Genomic DNA, 19,466 nt, shown 5'->3' with positions numbered 1-19,466 from the left:
AAAAGTCTTGCATATGCCAGCCACGGTTGGCTGTTTTTACACCATTGAGGAGCAGATGAAAGGAGGTGAAGAATAAGGCGCTTGCTTTTGTCTGAAACTTCTTCCTTATCTCCTCACCTCATACGGATTTCTCGCGCTTTACAAAGATTAACGGGGTGCTAAGCAAGAATTTCCTCTGTGTAGTTTCTCAAACAAATGTCAATAAAATCAAGGCGGGCACGAGTAGAGAAATGCCATTCGAGTGCATTGAGATTCTGCGCCAGCATTGCCGCACAGCGTTTCCATCTCCTCTGGGTATTTTACTGATCAATCAAAGTAATTGATTGGCTCGGTTCCACGTGGAAGTTTTAATGGTGGTCTAGTTATGAGACGTACCGGCAGGCGTTGCGGCAATTTAGAGACCACGGTGGGTAAACAACAAACATTAATGCAGAAGTTAAAAAAAAAAAAAAAGGTGTGAACTCGTGCATGTGGTCTCTTGGTCACATGATCACACCTATAATAAAGCACGCAGCTGACACCGTCGACTCATCTTTCACTCGCAAACACCTCCAAAGGTGTGCAGCTGTTAGATTTCACAGATCCAATCTAGTAAAAAAATTGAACTGATGAAACTGAATCGCACTGACTGAAATTAACACCACTATTTATAAAGGTGAGGAGAAAAGTGGCAGGAAGGAGGGAACGGAGAAAAACGGGAGGTTAAATGAAAAAGGCCTCACAATTTCCGCCTGCTGCCCTTTCTCCATCGCTGATGGTCAGCTAATTGCAACCATTACTGTCACACGGGACGACGAGCAGAGAATTTAGAGGAAACAGAATCAAAAGAGTGAGATATGGACAGAGCGGTGAAGATGAAGGCAATTTTGACTGCGTGATGGAGGTACAAGAAAGGGTGGCAGGCAATTTCAACAGGCAATTTTGACATTGAAATAGAAGCTCTGGGCAAAACATTCTCATATGAAATATGGATGCTCAGAGTTTGTGTGTGTGTGTCTGTGTATGTGTAGCCATGCTGGTAGTGCACAGGGGAAGCCTCAGCTCTATAATACATTAGTCTCTTTGGGGACATGCCCTAATTAATGGCTTGACCTCCTAACGGGTAGCCCCCTTCTGCGAGTTAACATTTAGCAGCGCACCCTCCGGAGATAGACTCTGAAGTGCATTTAATAAAAGAAGTGACAGTGACATTAATGAGACAGTCGAGACAAGTACAGGGCTTCGTTTTATTTTCCAACAATTTATATTCAGATTTTTTTTTCCTTTTTTACATGTCTCACCTCAGAAGCGAGCGAGACAGACAAATAATACAAAGCAACATAGAATTAAACTAAACCAAGAGAACAATTTAGACCAAAAAAATGCAAACACACACACACACTCGCACACGCACACACACACACACGCACACATACACAAACAAACAGGCGTCAAATACACTGATCCTGTTTCTGGTCAAAGGCAACTGACTCCTGCTGCAGACTGCTCTGTCTCCGTGTATTTACACCAACAGTCCGCCCGTTAACAACTGCAGGAGAGGATGTCACGCCTGCTTTATCCATCAGCTCGGTGTGTGTTTCTCAATCCGTCAGGGTGAGATTTGGTAGAAGAGAAAGTTCCCGTGAAGCTCCCTGGTTGTTCTGTGGTAAATGAACTGTGATCACATTTTATTTATTTTTTTAAATGTTTGTTTGTTTTTGTCGACACCATGTGTGCCCGTCGATTAGTGAGTGTCCATCAGTGCCGCTGTCCCCTCGTCCTCAGTTGGACTTGGACCAGATCTTGCCGCTGCCGCGCAGCCTGGACAGAAAACAAATAAAAAACTCAGCTGGTGTTTTTTTTTTATTATTTAAATAATTTGATGGCTTACATGTTTACTTTCTGCTTGCTCTACTGAAGCAACAAATTACTGATGCAACCTGGGTGCAAAAGTGTCTTTATGCTAAAATTCCCAACACCAGTATTTACAGTTTTGTTTTTTTCGCAGTGGCACTGATCACAGTGGATTCTCTTCTTCTGCATATTTTGGCAAAGAGCAGATTTCTAATAATAACAGCTGCAGTATCAGTCCCATCCTTTAAATAGCTTCATAAAGAAATGGTGTCAAAACTCGTTTTAATTCGAGGATTGAGGTTAAGCTATCATTAATTTGGATTTTAAAACACTGAGTGGATCTTCATTTGAATGATGTGTGGTGCTGAGTGATGGAAATTACAGGGCTCTATGCTTCGTCAAAATGTGACAGGCAGCCAGAAAATAATCACTGCTCTCTGTTCGGCAAGAACAACATAAACAGCAGCCAAGCAAAGCATCTCGGCCGGTCACTGGAGGGGGGAAATGGTTCTTTCAGGAAAGAAACACGCGGGGCGTTTGTATATCCACTGACATTTTACAATCCAGGACAGATGTGAAATTAGCCACTGGTAATTAGGCCGGATGGAAGCAGAACAGAAAGAGAGTTCCTGATAGTGGGGTTATGGTACCGCTGCAAAACACTAATGTGCATCTGATAATAAAGCTACTTCATGCAGACACACGCTCAGGCACAGACAAGCCACTTACAGCAGCAGCTGGCTTTTTACTGTTTATTAGAAAAATGGAAACACGGTGGTTCTCGGCTGAATTAACTTTTGCTCTCTACAAGAACACCGGACTAATGGCTTTAATTTAGTGTTTGAAGTAGTCTTTATAGTTTCATGCTTATAAGTAGGGAAATACGTACTTATGAAGCACCTTTCAAAAATCACAGTTACAAAGTGCTTCAAAGAACAAAAGGAGGTGCAGCGATAAAAGAAACCTAATGGAAAAAACCTCCATATGAAGCTTTTTGTTCCAATTTTGTGACTTGTAAAAATGAATTTCTTATTTGGAGGGGGGTGGGGAAAAAGAACCTCAACAGAAACTTCATTTAAAAGCGTACCAACCAATTTGAATAAAATGCGTTCAATCTGTAAAATGTTTAGCCATGAAAACAATGAATGCAATTTCTATGCAAACTCCTGGTGGGTGCTTTTGTATAACAAAATAAATAAATACGAAAGCAGCTTACTCAAAATACTCTGCTGCCTGCTATGTGCAGCCACTAAAAACACAGCGATACGCCACTCACCCTTTCACCTTTGAGCTCTTTTTGCCTGGTTGTCTCGGTTCCTGAGAGGAAGCGGGGTCTCTTGGCTCAGCGGGTTGGTCTGCGTCCTGATTGGAGGCGGCTCCAGCGGGAGCGGGGCCTGATGAGGGAGACGCGGCGCTGGCCTTTAACGTCTTCTGTAGATTTGAGACCTGGTGGAGAAGTGAAGAGAGAGGGTAAAAACTGAAAATTAAAGGGACCAGCGTGGGTGTCCTCTTGTGTTAGTGACACCAGGAGGCCGTGTCAAAAATATTTAGAACAACTGGTAACGTAAAACTCTTGTGTCTGGGCTGCTGTTGGTCCTTCAGCCTGCTGTGGAGAAGACAGCAGTCATAACGGACAAAGAACGTCTTTGTAGTGAAGTGAAACTGAGTTAAAATGATTAACACAGTCCACTGCGGCTGCCGTCTGTGTGTCTCGTGCTGACTGTTTGGTCTTTGATATTTTTCCCATCTTCTTTCCCATTGCGCTGAACTCTGCTGTCACTCCCTTTCCTGTTCAAGCCAAACTTTCAGCCAATCAGCATTCTACCTACATACAGCGTCACTGCTACATGTCTGTGTCACCCGCATACCCAGAATGAAGGAAAGGATCTACACGAGTGGACAAACACAAGCTGTCAGGGAGCACATCTTGGTTTTTTGTGCATGTAAAAAGTTACAAAAAACAAACTCCACTCTAATTATCCTTTTATGGTCGCGTGCTGGTGTACTGGCCGTGTTGGACACCAAAGTGTATGAACATTCCTTTCTTTAGCGCCATTTCAATTATATGGAGCTCAGAGATGGTCTGATTACAAAGCTTGCTTCCTACTTTAACTTCTTCTATTCCCATACCAGCACTGATGCTGAGAACATGCAAGTGACGACTGCAGTGAGTCAGGTGCACCTGAACCAAGAATTGTCAACGATCACAGGACTGTGGTGACATCACAGTTGACGCACGCAACAACCAATGCTTAAAAACAGGTTTTTCTTCCTCGCAGAAAACGTGTCACTGAAAAGTCTCTTTTGTTGTTGAGGATATTTTTTCTTCCTGTTACTTATCTACATCACTGTGCAACACATTGACAAGTTTGGCAAGCACTCAAAAACAAAGAATGAACAACTGCCTCAGTCCCACATTACTCTAAAGGGCCATATACAAATGGATCTGATGGTGAGAGATGGATGGTCGGTTCTTAGGCCTGACCAGGAGGTATCCCACCCCTCTCCTACGACAACCTATGACAGGCTCCGGTTCCCCCGTGACTCTTCAAATGGAACAGGTGGAGAGAACCAAAGTCAGAGACTTGTAGAGATGACTGCTGAAATGACCGCGACACAAGATGCTCATTTATCCTGAACCAGAACGTGTAACATCCACTAGCAAACAGCTGTAAACAATGGGATTCAGAGCGATTCAGCTGATAAATGAATCACTTTAAATGTGGGGAGAGGTTATCTGTGTCTTCTATGGTAATGAAGAGCCTGTGGATGACTTCTGGAGGGAACAATCTGCATTTAGAAGCTTTAAAGTAGATTTTGTATCAAAGGAAACTTATAAAAGCTTTTATGTTCCACCGACTGTAATAAGTTACCTTTAAATATCCGCTGCTTGCCATCTTTTCACTTCTTCAGACATGCTTTGCTTTGTCGCCTCAAACCAGATTACTTATGCTTTCAGTAATTCAATCAGTGTTCTTCATTTCTTCTTTAACTGAGTGATTTATTGGATGATTTGTTTTGTATAAGGTTGCAATTTGTTCTCTTGTTTCTTCTTTTCTTTTTTGTGCTATTTTATTATGTTTTCCTTCTTCACTTAAATTTGAAATGTTACATCTCGAGCAGTTTAACCGCATGTAATAATTGTCAGCACAGTGCACGGCAAATGTGGCTAACACTGCAGTGTTGTTTACTTCTCCTGTTACTCTCTCTGCTTCCATAAACTGTATTTTAAAAGAGCCGAGTTCCCAATAAAGCAGTTCTCATTTACATACCTCTATTTTTCTCTTGTCAGACAACAGGACAAGCATGAAATAGTGACACAAACACGTCCCATTATACTGATGTTAAGCAGCCTTAACTGACAAGCCATTATCCGAGCTGCTGCACTGTTAAATCCTGATTTTATAACGACAATGATGTAACAAAACCACAATTCAGAAAAGTTAACAGCAATGTATAAGCTGTGATATTGTCCATATTTACATATTAATCTCTCAGAGGAATGCGTTTCGTTAATCTTATGAGTCCACTCATGTGAACTGCAGGTAGAAGCAAGTTAAATTTAGGATGTTTTAAGACCTTTTCAAGAGAAATAAGAGACCAAGCATGGAAAGAGAATACACATTCATTCATTTTTGGCATGTTATGCATGGTTGTCTGTCTCTACGTGTTGACCCTGTGACAGACATCCTGTGGCGACCTGTCCAGGTCGTTCCTCGCCTCTTGCCCCATGACAGCTGGGATAGGCTCCAGCGCCCCCTTAACCCTGATGGTGTCAACGGGAATAGACATTATTCCCACTGCCACCGATACATACAGGGTGTATGAGAAAGAATTATTGTGATTTATTTATCGTATTGACACATGCTGTGAGTCCGGAGGGGCAACACATCAAACACTTGTGAACATTGTTTAAGTTTTGTATGTAAAACTTTTATTAAAGTAGTTTTCCTATTGTTAAATGAACTGTTTTCTATAGATATAAGAACAGCCTCATATAAAGCAGCCACATCTAAATATGCAGCAGTGCCAGAAACAGTGGTGTTGTCTTATCCATACTAAATTCAACACTTTCAAAGGTCATCTTATAGTTAAAGTACACTAAGAACACTTTCACTTTAAGAACACTTTGAGGGCTTGATGCAGCTTAACTCTTTGTGAGCAACCGAACGCTTGTAAAAGGGTACATCTGTGCCAAGAGAGCGGCTCGCTGGCACGATGAAAGCGAGGAAATGTTGATTTTGTAAGTAACTCCTAATTGGGGAGACTGGCCAGGTTTCAGAGTATGGACAGATGTGAAAGGGGAGTGGCAAATGTCGCCCAGTGGGTCAACAGAAGGTCAAAAATTCAATCCCGGGCTCTTCCATTTCACATGTTGAAGTGTCCTTGGGCAAGACACTGAAGCCCAGACTGCCACATACACTCAGATGATGTTTGTTATGATTAGAAAGCTCTTAAAGCCATAAAATAATCTGCTGCTTGAATGTAGTTTTAATGTAAAAGTGCTTTGAGTGCTCAGATGGAGTAAAGAAGTACTATGTTATTATAGGTCCATTTACATATGACACATTTACAGTTTGTTTAGTGAACATGAAAAACTATTCTAGTTACCCCCAATCAGTCAGCAAATATCTGTAAGTCTACATTAAAACAACAGTGAGGTACCTACATGAATACAAAAACATGTTTGTGTAGCTGCATCTGTTCCTGTTCACACTGCCCATGAATGCCTTTGAAAGTCCCCTCTCACTTTTCCATGCAAATTTGCAGTGAAAAGTTTACGTGAGGCTTCAGCCCCTTTTCCACAGACAGGACTTTAACCTTGCTGAGCTGCTCTCTTGCACGGAGAGGGAGTTTTGTACTAAGACAGCTTTAACCTTGGAAGATGCCCACTTGATTTGTCAAGCTCGAGCTAGTTGGAGCAATCACACATCATCAGTGAATTTACTGTCTAAATCTGGCATGAATACTAATAATAGAGGGGTGTGTCAGTGCCTGTGTGACTGACAGCATCTGGCAGGCTGCCAGAGTGTTGATGAAGGGAACATGAGAAAAGTAAACAAACTTGCACCGTGGCTTCATGTCAGTCAATTTAATGCAAATCTCGAAAAAATGTAAAATAAAAATGCATTCATTGTCATTTCTATTTTTTAACCCCACCAAGCAATTCACAGAGCTGCCCTAACAGAGAATAAAAATGAAGTTAAACATCAGCTGGACATTTAATGGACTGCAAGTTTTTACTGACACAACGTGCACTAGAAAAGAAATCTCTTTAAATGGCCGTTATGAAATTGTTAATCGCATTCCCACTGATTACAGACTGATTACAGAAACGAGGTTGCAAATTCGAAATATGCAGTCAGGGTGAAACTAGAATACCACAAATGGCTGGGAGGCAAAAAAAAAAGGGAGATAGTAGCCAGGGAAGAGTCACGTTTATGGAATTTCTAAGCGGAAAAGAGAGAGAACTGAAGGCTGAAGGGAGGAAGGACTTACTTCTGTTTCCACTTGGACTTTGACCTTTAGCTGGCTCTCTCTGTATTGGTTTGCCCTCGAGACTTGTTCCTCAATACCACACAGAACTGCCTCACAACCTGCACACCTGAGAGAGAACAAAAGCATGGAGTTAGAAAAACAGATAATTGAGACATAAATCTAAAGTGTGTCCACAGACACTTAGAGGTGATACTGACCACTCCTGCAGCGTGTTGATTATGTTTGGCAGCTCATTAGGGCCGAGGTCGCGACCCACGCTGCAGTCTACCTCCACCTGCTGGTTCCTCTGATCCAGTTTCCCCTGGATGATGTCGCAGTAAACAGCTTCAATCAGCAGGTCCTCGAGTTCCCGCACGTTCTTCAGATCGAGCTGTTGCAGGAGCAGCGAGTACGGCAGGCACTGAGGGGAAAATAAAGAGAAGAGGAAAGTGTAGGTAAGCAGGCAGCTAATTTGATTCCACTTCAATGCTCTGATGGAAAATGACTAAAAAAAATGTTACAGTGAAAACGCTCATTTGTGTAAATGTCACTGCCAGAGGAAGATGAAAGGAGCTCAAAACTTTACAATCCTTCACTGGGCAATTAGTGAGTTCAAACCCACATGTAGGGAGAGCGGTGACACATTAAGGAGAAAAACAAGGGGGCAGGAGTGAAAGGAGGGATGTTAACGGACACAGAGATTAAGTTAGAGGAGGAAGAAAAAAAAGACAGCACTGGTGAGAATAATGAATCTATTATTTATCAGGAGCAGAGGAAAGAAAAGGGCACAAGGAGAGGTGCAGGACAGTGGAGAGATGCTGTAACAAACCACATAAGATGAATACTTTATCGTGGACATGAAGTGCTGGCACTGAAATTTCAAATGACACGAAGGGTACAAGTTGTGCTGGTAACTTTTTCTTGAGAAATTAAGAGGCTCGTCTGTTGTTTTCCTCCAAATTTAGCTGATATATTTACAGCCACAAGCTTAGGATCACAGCCAACCTCACACGAGCGTTAAAAAGAAAAAGAGAAAAAAAATCTGATTATGAGCCCGAAGAAAATAGCAAAGCCATCTAAAAGCAGAATTGCCCACATATCATTAATATCAGGGCTTGCTTTATGACGCCTGCAGCCAATTTATTTTCTATGCTTGAGACAAAGAAAACAAAAATCAATACAACACCACAGCTCATCTGCACTTTTATGTAAAACCTGGACGAGAGAATAATGGACCTGTACCTTGAGGTTGGAAGCCAAGCTGATGATCGACAGATGACGGAGTTTGTTTCTCTGTGCCGGGGTCAGCTCGGGAAGTGAGGCTGCTCTCTCTGCAGCAGCAGACGAGAAAATTAGAAAAAAAATAGAAACACAATGGGAAACATTTACCAGAACAGTGTGTAAGTGTTACTTTACAGAGGGTCAAACAGTCACACATAATAGAGGCAAAACTTATTACTCTGAAGTGTAATGTTACACAGCAAGGTGCAGGTGAGTGTGGAGCTGTTTAAGCAGTCAGAGAACAGAGTCGGGAGGAAGTCCATTTCCTGCGACTGTGCCTCCTGCTGACTCGCTACCCTGGTGACAGGACTCACGCCCCCTGAGACGGCAGCTCTGACAGCTCCTCTAAGGGACCCACTACATAGCTCTATGAAAGTAAATGTGCTCCCTGACGGCAAGTCTCAAAAGGGAAAGAACAATAAAGTAGGCTACAATCTTTTTCCAGGCTATTGGTTGATCTTCAGTACAAAATTAGTCATAATTAGGATTCCACTTCTACTTGAAGCTTCCTGGTGTATTACGCAGAAAGCAATTTAAGTTGGAAAAGATTTGTTTGCAGTCTGTTTGTGACACAGACAGTCATCAGTCTAAATAGGCTGAGGTACTCCAGCAATTTTTATCCATGAACCACCTGCCTGCAGCATTTCAGGTGAGGGTGTTTAAAGCCTCTGTGTCAAGGTGCCTGCCTTGAAGCAAAGAAATACGGCTCATAATAAAAGAGTTGCAGGGCCACCCTATTACTTATTTACATTGTGCTGCCGCTGCAATACCTTTGTAGTCGCAGTAGGTTCCATAGGCAAAGAGGTTCAGGAGCTGGTACACTGGTGCATGAGGACCGTTCTCCAGCTGTGGTTTGGAGAGAAGATGAAAGAGAAAATGATGTGGCAGAATATTGTAAGTAATGAGACTCTCTACATAAGAGCTATGCAACGGCATTTTATCCATGGACAGAGCAGAGGTGTTTCTGTGAGTCAGTAAAAAAGAAAGAAACACAACAAAAAGACCTGACTGGTATACTCAAATGTGTTAGGACTATTCTGCATTCATACCAGGCTCCAAAATCCATCTCTGGTGATCTGTGGGTCATTCCATCTCAGTTTATCACCCCCAAAAAAAGAAGTTCCCACATGACAGTTTCACAGTTTTGCCTGAAAAGATTCCAGGTAAAGATGCACTATTTAGCAGGAATTATGCTGAATTTCAGCTCCCTATTGCCATTAATTTTTGCAGAAAAAAAATACTTTAAGAGATAAAAGGTTTTAGATGTTTTTATAGCATAATTTTGAGTGGTAACTTTAAAATTCTAGAAAATTACTTGAGCTGTGTCCTTCAAGTATTTCAGGGTAAATATCTGGTGCTGTCTGACTCTCAGGAGTGTAGCTCAGGTTAACAAAGAATGATGGATGTTTGAAGCATCATAAATATTTGGATGTTTAATCTCTTTCAATTTGGAGTCCTGTAGAAACTGCAAGTTCACGTAGGGATAGGTAAGGGGCTTATATTTTCTTTATATCTTCTCATATACAAGACATAAAATATTCTTTAAATCAGTCCAGATCAGCTGAATGGTTTTGCTGATATTCAAGCTTGAATATGGAAAACAAAAACACATTTTCATTCAACTTCATTGTGATATTCCCCAGGTATGACCCCATCTACCAAATCTAAATTACCTTTTTTTGAAAGAGGACATTTCTGCTAATAACATATCAGAATTTGCGACAGTGTTCTCTCTCACTGTCCCAGTATGAATTTTGAAATACTCATATTTATGTATGCTAGTTGAGGATCATAATAAATTCAAATATTTCTAAAATTTACTGGATCTAAGACAAAGGGCCTAAATTTCACTCGCTGCCTTTCATTTTTAATAGCCGAGATAAAATTTGAGAGATTGTCCTTATCAGATTATTGGCTACAGAGATACTGGGGCTTCAAAATTGCATTTTAACATTCTTATTTAAGTATTACCAAGATATCATTTTCAATCACTTGACCATAAATTCTCAGTCATTCAGCTAATGACTAATTTTTTCAAAGAAACTATAAACACTACACCAACAGCATTTAATTCATTTGAAAAAATATAATACAACACCAAACTACATGCATGAATTCTGTTACCTGTAAAGCTTGCATCATCAGTGTTAATGAAACAAGTTATCTTCAATAGCAGAATGTAACTAAAAGTTGAATTCCTTCATGTAAGTCTCAGGTTTTTTTATGTCATCCTCCTTAATTACATATCTGCATCCAGTGTACCAGGAACTCCTGCCTGTAATCATGTGCTTATGGTACTGAGCACACATCCTCTCTTCTTGGCTAGAAAAAAAAAACTTCCTGCTGCGCCCTGAAGGTGCATAAATTAAATTAAAACATGTTGCTCTGCTTCTGAAACAATCTTTGGCTCCCTTACATAAATTTAAGAGTGTCAAAAAAAATAACACCTCATACTAAGAAAATGAGACAGAACACCATCACAATTTTGGATATATTATTAACAGAAACCTTCTCTTTCTAAAAAAGGTAATTTGGATTTTGGTACATGGAGGCATACTTGGGGAATGTCACACTGAAGTTGGATGAAAATGTGTTTTTTTTCCCCTCCACCTATATTCAAGCTTGAACACCAGTGAAACCATTCACCCGATCTTTTAAAGAATATTATGTGCCTTGTACATGAGAAGCTATAAACAAATTATCAGCCCGCTACTCTCCTCTTCCAGAATTTGTAGTTTCTACAAGCCTTCAAATCTGCTGTCAGAGATTAGACATCCAAGTATTTATGACACTTCAAGCAGCCATCATTCTATGTTAATTTAAGCTACACCCCCGACAGTCCATATTAATATTGTCATGGTACCAGATATTTACTCTGAAAAATCTAGCTCAAGTAATTTTCTAGATAAATGAACTTTAAAATATCCCCTCAAAAACAGATGCCAGAAAAACGTCTGACAGCAGGGACCTGAAATTTAGCATAATTCCTATTAAGAGACTATCTTTGCCCTGGCAAATCTGAGATGGTCAGGTGGGAGGCATATGATGAACTGACACAGAATGACCCCCGTGTAATATTTCCTGGTCCTTAACATTTAAATAGTAATCACATCCATCCATTTCCTCACCAGGCTTTTTTCTTGGCTCAGAGTTGGCCTTAGGCGGGTGACTACACACAGCATGATAAGGCAGATCGCCTGGTACAATTACCTTATACCTTATGTGGCCATTTCATAAACAAACGTGTCAATTATATTTTAATTAATAAAAACCTGGCTAAAAACATGCATGTTAAACAGTCGGGTACTAACATAGTGCATTTCTACTAAATCTGAGCACTGTTTGCTACTCCAAGCCTCATCCACCCCATACACACACATTCATACAAGTGCTTTCATCATTCACACATTTACACTCTGATGGATGAGGGCAACTCTGCAGTCAGTTTCTTGCCCAAGGATACTTTGACAGGCAGGTTAAAGGAGACAGGGATCGAACCACTAGCAATTAGCAGACAACCTGCTCTACCTCCTGACGCACAGCTTCCCCATGGTTTAAAAAAATAATGTTATTATAACTTTAAAAAAAAAAAAGAAAGAAAGAAAGAAAGAGGGCAGGTGAAATTCTTCTTTGCTAATGTCCAGCTGCTCTATTGCAGAAATCTTATTCCATTTCAAACCATTTCCCCTGTCCTTATAAATAACTGGAGGCCATCTATTAAATTTAACAGAAATTATAGGGGGGAAAGGAATGACCGCAATGGCCCTTCATCTGACTTCTGTAATTGCCTACGTTGATTTGAGTGTTGTGCATGTCTGGAAAGTAGCTAAGAGGAAAGGAAAATATTCACTGCTGTTAAAAATACAAATATTGTCTGATGAAAAGAGAACACTTGTCTTTGTCCTGCCAGAGGAAAATCACAATAGAACTGAATAAACTCACACAGGATGTTTGGAATAGATTATTGTGTAAATAGATGCACAGTTAGAAAACAGTGAGGGAGAAAACACAGAGGTAAATATTTGTGTAGGCTGTTGTATTGTTGCTCTTCTCTCTAAACGGAAACCGACATTTTTAATTTCCTGCAGCATTTATCACTTTGTCTGAACTGCTCAGAAATCTCAACTTTAGCTTTTCTCTCTTGTCTTTTTACTGCGAACTGTTAGTTAAAACGTCCTCTGCTATATTTCTCTAGGACTGCTTGTCTTCATTTTTTTTTTACCTTGGTATGGTTCTTTATTAAATAAGGACAAATGCAATTTGTCTGTTTAGCTCCTAAAAAAGGGTCTCAAATCCTTAGCAAATATTCCCACTGGTCTGGCTTTTTCTCCATCCTTTTCACAGCTTAACTTAAGTAATGGATGAATGTTTCTGCTAAATCATGCTCTCCTTTAAAAGCAGCATTTCGCTTCAAAAACAGGGTATTAGCTGTGTGTGTATAATGTGTTATCCTGCAGTTTATGGTGCCTTCAGGAGCTCGATGCTTGTTATGTGTTGTTGTGTTGATCGGAGGGTGAGTTCTGATTTCAGTCACTGGAACATAACTGTGGTGTTTTTCCACTTGCACGGATGGCAAATGTGATTCAGTTTGTAAACACTTGCGATCATGCTACACACAAGCTGTGCAGCCACTGGTTTGGCTGATGAAGCTTCTTCTTGAATTCATTAAAGGACATTTTTGTAATTTCCTTCTGCAGTTTTTAACTTAAACTTTCACCACCAGGGGGCAGCATTAAGACAAGAAGGTCTGCCATTTACCTGGCCACAACTGTAAACAAGACTGTGCTTAATAATTTTCCTGGTTAAGTGATTAAGCTGAAAGGTTATAGTGACTTACTGCATAATCTTGTGGGACCAGCTTGGCTCTAGTTCATCTTGAGTTTATATATCTTCAGGAAATTGGCTCGTTAAGTCTGACATCATTATCACTTCAGGATCCAAAAGCTCCTTCAGATCCAAAAAGCAAACAAGCACCGAGGCACCACTGAGTTAAAAATGGTGCAAATTCTTTCAGCTCCAATAAAATTATCAGTGTGGTTGTTCTCCCTGGCGCTGTTGGTAGCTTTAGTTAGTTTTGGAATAATTTATTGATGGTGTATTTAAAGACAAGACTTCATAAAAAGAATCCTTTAAAACTAGTAAGTGTAACTAATAATGATTTTTCATTCATGCCAGGACTGACAACATCCCAATGGGGAGAGTGTGTGGATAAAGTGTGGGGAAAGTGCATTTACCTCTCTGACATTAGGCAGCTCCAAGATGTCAGAGAAAACATAGAGGCCTGGGGTCTCCAGCAGAGAGCTGACAGCCTGGGCCAGTGCTGAGCCTGACAGAGACAGGAGCTGCTCCACCTCCATCTGATGCCGGGAGGACACAGGTACCAGAAACACAGTTAGCAAGTTAGACGAGACAAGAGTACTACAGAGACACGAATGAGCTGCAGAGCAATCACGATAAGAATCAAAGAGATATCCTCTCTTATTGCCTTAGCTCTGCCACTTTATTAAAGCCCTCTGGGGACATCATATCAAAATCTTTGAAAAACACAAGAACAAGAACCACAATGGTCTATTAATGAAGCCTCAGACCCCACAGCATCTGTGTGTAATGCCATGCCCTTGTCAAACCTTCCAGCCACTCATCACTTGTTGAAAAGATATCTATATAAATGAACAATACTCACTCTAATTTAATGTCCAACAGCCAAGGGCTCTTGACCAAAGCACTTAACCCTCAAACTACCTGGAGAGCTCCTCAGATACTGAAAGAGCAGCTTAACTGGGCAGTACCAAAGCAGGCAACAAGTGAAACGAATGCGAAGCAGGGCATGTATATTCATCAGCCCACTCCTTCAATAGAAATACGATGCAAATGCACTTTGGGCTGAAGGCAGCACCAGAATAATTACCTAAGTACTGACATGAATCTATCTGCGCCTCAAGCAGACACTTAAAATCTGGAAAGAAAACAAACAACCTAATAAACATCCAGGACCATTCCCCGATCTAACCCGTCATATTTAATGTTGTCTTTACATTCTCTTGTTATAAAAATCTAAATGATAGCACAGCTGTATGCCAGTTTGATCCCACTTCCTCCTGATTCAAATGAGCCTCAACTGAACAACTGATGGGATATTTTAAGATCTTAATCCCAGTAGACACATCCTGGGACACAAGGGAAGTTGGTATTACAGATGCATGATTAAATTATTGCAGTTGCATCATACTGGCATCATTACCTTAGGCCACTTCCTAAAATTTATGCAACAGTGTCTGGATACCCATTGTGGTGCTAATACTACTCTGCCTGCTTCTGCTGGTGGCAGCAATATAGTATCTTATCCCCATAAATTGGACACATTTAGATGCACATCTTCTGTATGTCTCCCCATCGCACCACCATTGAGGAGGTCCAAAGTGCACATTCCCAGATGAGCTGAAAAGGTGAGTGGACATGGGATTCAATCAAACAAGTTAACCTACACCGTGCTTTAGAAACACCGCCTCTCGTACTTTCGGGGCTTTCTAAAAGTCAAATCAAGTCCGACGTGTGAGGCTGAACTGGATCCATCTGTATACCTCGACTGAATTTAAAAGATGGCCAAAACTGGCTGCATATCAGTGAGAGGTGGCATGAGGAATTTGTTGATCTGCTCAATATGAGAGATGCAGCTGTCCAGACACAAGATACTGTGATATAATAAACATGAATAAAACAGAAAAAACCCCACTGTCATTCATGAATAAATTTAAACGGACAGACAGCTGCTCATTGAGATACATGGTTTTAACAAAGACCTTAGGTAATGCCTGTGTTATTCTTTTTAACAACTTATCCTTAATTTTGCCTATTCATTTACTTTAATTGTGTATTAACGTTAATACAATGTCCCTGTCCTACCATAATCAGGCATCACAAGTACTACTCAAAACATTCAGTTCTTTAGCTATTGTTATTGCTGAGAGGAGCTCTATATTTGCACAGCTAGAAAATCAAAGTGACTAAGACAGTTTATTAAATAATAAAAAGTCTATACTGCAAGCCGAAGAAATACAAAATTCAATTTTGGAGCTGCAAGCTTCCACTGTTTTCTAATACCCCAAACTCACTAAACAGCTCCCTGTGCTATAGACTTTGCATCTCAACCAAGACACATGCTGAAGGTCACTGCAAACCACTGCTAAGGCTTGAGTTTTTGTTTTGACACTTCACACAGTCAGCTTCTTATTAAATGCTGAGGCAAACTGAGCCATAAAAACACAGAGGTTACAGCCTGTGCAAATATTAAAAACCTAAAACAAAGAACAGAAACTTAAATCATTTTAAAGCTACTTAAAGGAAGATAACTGATTAACTAGGACCATATGGACAGAGGACAGAAATTATCACGATGTGACAGTAAAGTTGTTTGTTTTGGTTAGGCGGGGTTGTGTCCTCTTTCTCTCTTTACCATTCTGCAGGTAACTTTGGGAACTGCATATTTTTGATCTTTGACTGCTGTCTAGACCAGGGTCACTGCACATAAACACATTGATTTGTGTCATTTTAACAGCATTTTTGAGCCCTCATAATCTCTTAAGTACAGGAGCTGTAGCATGAAATTTTCTGGGCTGAAAAACAAATTTAACATCGAGTGAAGAGCTGCGATCAAATTAACTTTACACCCACTCCAAGTGTCACCATCTAAGGCTAAAATCAAATTTTTGTTAAGCACGTTTTTTTCTGTAACCAACTTTGAGGATCATCATGGCATATATCGCTGTTCCAATAACTAAACTGCATCAATGTAATGTCTATCACATAGAATAACAGAAACAAGCACTGGTACCCAGAAAAAAACTTCAGGAAGTGCATTTTGGGTAAACTCTCTAGGGTTATACCACTGTGTACGGTATCTGGCTGGTGAAAACAAGCTATGAAAGCTCTCCTATATAACTACATTTTGGTACCAGATTCAGTTTTAGATGCTACTCAAACTACATGCTTTATGTCAGTGCAAATTTTCACCCACTGAGGGCTTGTAACTCAAAAGACTTTTTCATAGTGAAGGTAAATTTAGCATAGGTTCTTAGAATATTGAATGATCATTAATAAAAAAAGAATCTGTTTATTATTATTGATTAGCATGTCTGCTGTTTCTCAATGCTAATGTTTTCTTTCTACCCTTTCCCCAACCAGTAGAGACAGATGGCAGCCCTCACTGAACCAGTCTGGTTGCTCTGAGGTTTCTTCCTGCTAATAAGACCGATTTTCCACCCCATACTGTCACCAAGTGCTTGCACAAATGAAAATTGTTGTGCTTTACTTTAAACTACCGTATTTTCTGCACTTAAAATCCTTTAATTTTCTCAAAAATCGACAGTGCGCCTTATGTATGAATTCTGGTTGTGCTTACTGACCTCGAACTGATTTTATGTGGTGCACAGCGCTCAAAAATCTGTCCCTCCCTTCTTCTTTTAACAAAAGTCTGAATTTTTGGGGAGAGGAATGTTGTCCCATTCTTGTTTGTTAAAGGATTCTAGCTGCTCCACAGTCCTGTTTTTCTTTCTTTCTTCTTTTTCATAGTGTTCCAAATGTTTTAAGTCAGCAAAAGAGCTGGATTGCAGGCAGACCAATTCAGCACTCGGACTCTTCTACTATGAAGTCACGCTGTTTTCATAGCAGCAGTATGCAGTTTCGCATTGTCTTACTGATATATGGAGGGACTTTTTTGAAGAAAAAAAAAGCCAGATGATCCCTCTCCTCTTTAGTCAAGAGGACACAGTGAACATGTTTTGCAAAAAGAATTCAAATTTAAATTTATATGACCTCAGAACAGTTTTCTATTTGCCTCAGTCCCTTTTAAATGAGCTGTGACCAAGAGAAGATGAGGCTTCTGGATCATGTTCACATACGGATTATTATTTGCATGATAGAGCTTTAATCTGCACTTGTGGATGTGATGTTGAAGTGTGTTAAAACACAGTAATATCAACAAGTGTTCCTGAACCCTTGCAGTGATTTTCAGAATAACAGAATCCTGTCTGTTTTTAATGCAGTGTTGCTTGAGGGGCTGAATGGCACTGGCATCCACTACTAATTGTCGACATTGTCCCTTGGGCACTTTGAATCTTTTAATATTGTCGTGGACTGCAGATGATGAGATACTCAAAGTCTTAACAACTTTATTATTGAGGTACATTATTCCAAAACTATTCTCCAATTTGTAGATGCAGTCTTTTTTCTTGGCAACAGATCATGTTACTGACTTTTTGCCAATTAATCCAATTAGTTACAAAATGTTCCTCCATCTGTTTCTTCTTCATACCACTTACTTTTTTAACCTTTAATTGCTCCCAAGCGAAATTTATGGAAGCATGTTTCTGACATGAAATTCAAAATGAGCGAATATTTTTCAGAAAACAGTGTCTCCATGTGATTAAAATCTGGGTTTGTGAGATTTGAAAATCATCCCATTATGTTTTTAGTCACATTTTACACAATGTTGGAATTGGGTTTGTGCTTGCTAATACACTGATATTCCCTTAATAAGGCTAATACTAGCGCTTACTAATATTCCCCTCATGTGTATCAGTGTACCCTTGAGAAATTGCCTTTCACACTCTCCCAGAGATAAGGGTGACACCTTCAAATAGCTTGTTTAGTCAAACGAGCAGTGTAAAACCACACAAATTATATTTAAAGTCTTATAAATACCTCTGGGAACTAAACCATTTTTGTCAAGTTTGTTTTATGGATATATTTAAATTGACTGTTCTGCATGAAAAGGGAGTACAAATACATTTTTAGCACTAATTGACATTCATAAATAAGAGCCTTCTTTGCTGACAGTTTTCTTTCAAAGTCACAAATGAATCGGCAACTTTTCAGGTCATTACTACAATACTGTTTGAATCTCTACTTCAAACAAAGTTCCTTCACCACTTGGACGCCACCTTGAAACCTATCCGTGCATATATTTCCAAGCATCATCTATATTTATCTGTAATTAAATTGTTCAGCAGCACAAAAGCTGCATCTACAGAGCAAGCAGTCAAACCTAACTATAACTGCTTTAAAAATTGCTGACTTTGGCCAGAAATTGGGTCTTTAAAAAAATATTTTTTCCTTGCTTGAAGTTTTACTTCTATCACCATCTTTATTTTTGTTAAACTCCCATAAATTTAAATTAATATCCGTCTTTCAAGTCTAAAGCAGTAAACAGAAACGTCTCTGTCATTCTGTACTGATTCAAGACCTCAATTTTAAACTTGTTAATATAAAATAACAATAATAACAATAATAATAACAGTAGTCTATTTATTCAAACAAAAATCAACCAGAACATAAAGTGGCGCTTACAGAGACTTAAAGGGTCATGTGTTGTCCTTAAGTAAGTACTTAAATTCAGGGTGCACTGATATTAAGCTTATACGCTTATCCGGGACGAAACATCAAATCAGCTGTCAGATAAAGTGCTAAAGATACACATTATAACTGTAGTTTTGGGCAGCTGCCCGACTTTAAGCTCGCTGTTTACGTAAACATTACCTATTATTCAAGCTCAATGTGTCATGCTAGCTCGGCTGCTAGCGGCTAACTAGCCGCCGCCAGGCTTCACCTAACCGCTGACTTCAGGCCTCAGTCAATTTTAAGGCTTCATATTGACTTCAAACATGCCACCATCGTATTCAGATAGCCAATAAACTACATATGCATTGAAATATTAAAACTAAAATGGTAAAATGCGGATTAGCGTGTTAAAATTTACCTTGTTGTGTTGGTTTCTGGCAGACAGCTTCCCTTTCGAGTGCTCAGTTCCGCTACAACAAAGTGACGTAATCCGTGATTGGACAGTAGCTCAAAGGAGGCGGGACAAAGGCAGCTGTCAA

At 39.9% G+C, this 19,466-nt stretch overlaps 1 protein-coding gene across 1 annotated transcript; it reads right to left on the bottom strand.

Annotated features, from left to right (window-relative positions):
- Positions 1–1,207: 1,207 nt before the first annotated feature.
- cops7a (COP9 constitutive photomorphogenic homolog subunit 7A) lies at positions 1,208–19,452 on the bottom strand. Its single transcript, XM_031744258.2, has 8 exons — positions 19,346–19,452; positions 13,827–13,949; positions 9,363–9,438; positions 8,554–8,642; positions 7,530–7,732; positions 7,333–7,438; positions 3,110–3,279; positions 1,208–1,800 (listed from the first exon to the last, which is right to left on the bottom strand). Exons 2-8 carry the CDS (start codon positions 13,947–13,949, stop codon positions 1,761–1,763), a joined length of 807 nt encoding a protein of 268 aa, XP_031600118.1. The 5' UTR covers positions 19,346–19,452; the 3' UTR covers positions 1,208–1,760.
- Positions 19,453–19,466: the final 14 nt, after the last annotated feature.

The sequence above is a fragment of the Oreochromis aureus genome, linkage group 11 (genome assembly GCF_013358895.1).
Source record: "Oreochromis aureus strain Israel breed Guangdong linkage group 11, ZZ_aureus, whole genome shotgun sequence".
NCBI lineage: Eukaryota > Metazoa > Chordata > Actinopteri > Cichliformes > Cichlidae > Oreochromis > Oreochromis aureus.
This window is presented reverse-complemented; position numbering and strand designations above follow the sequence as displayed.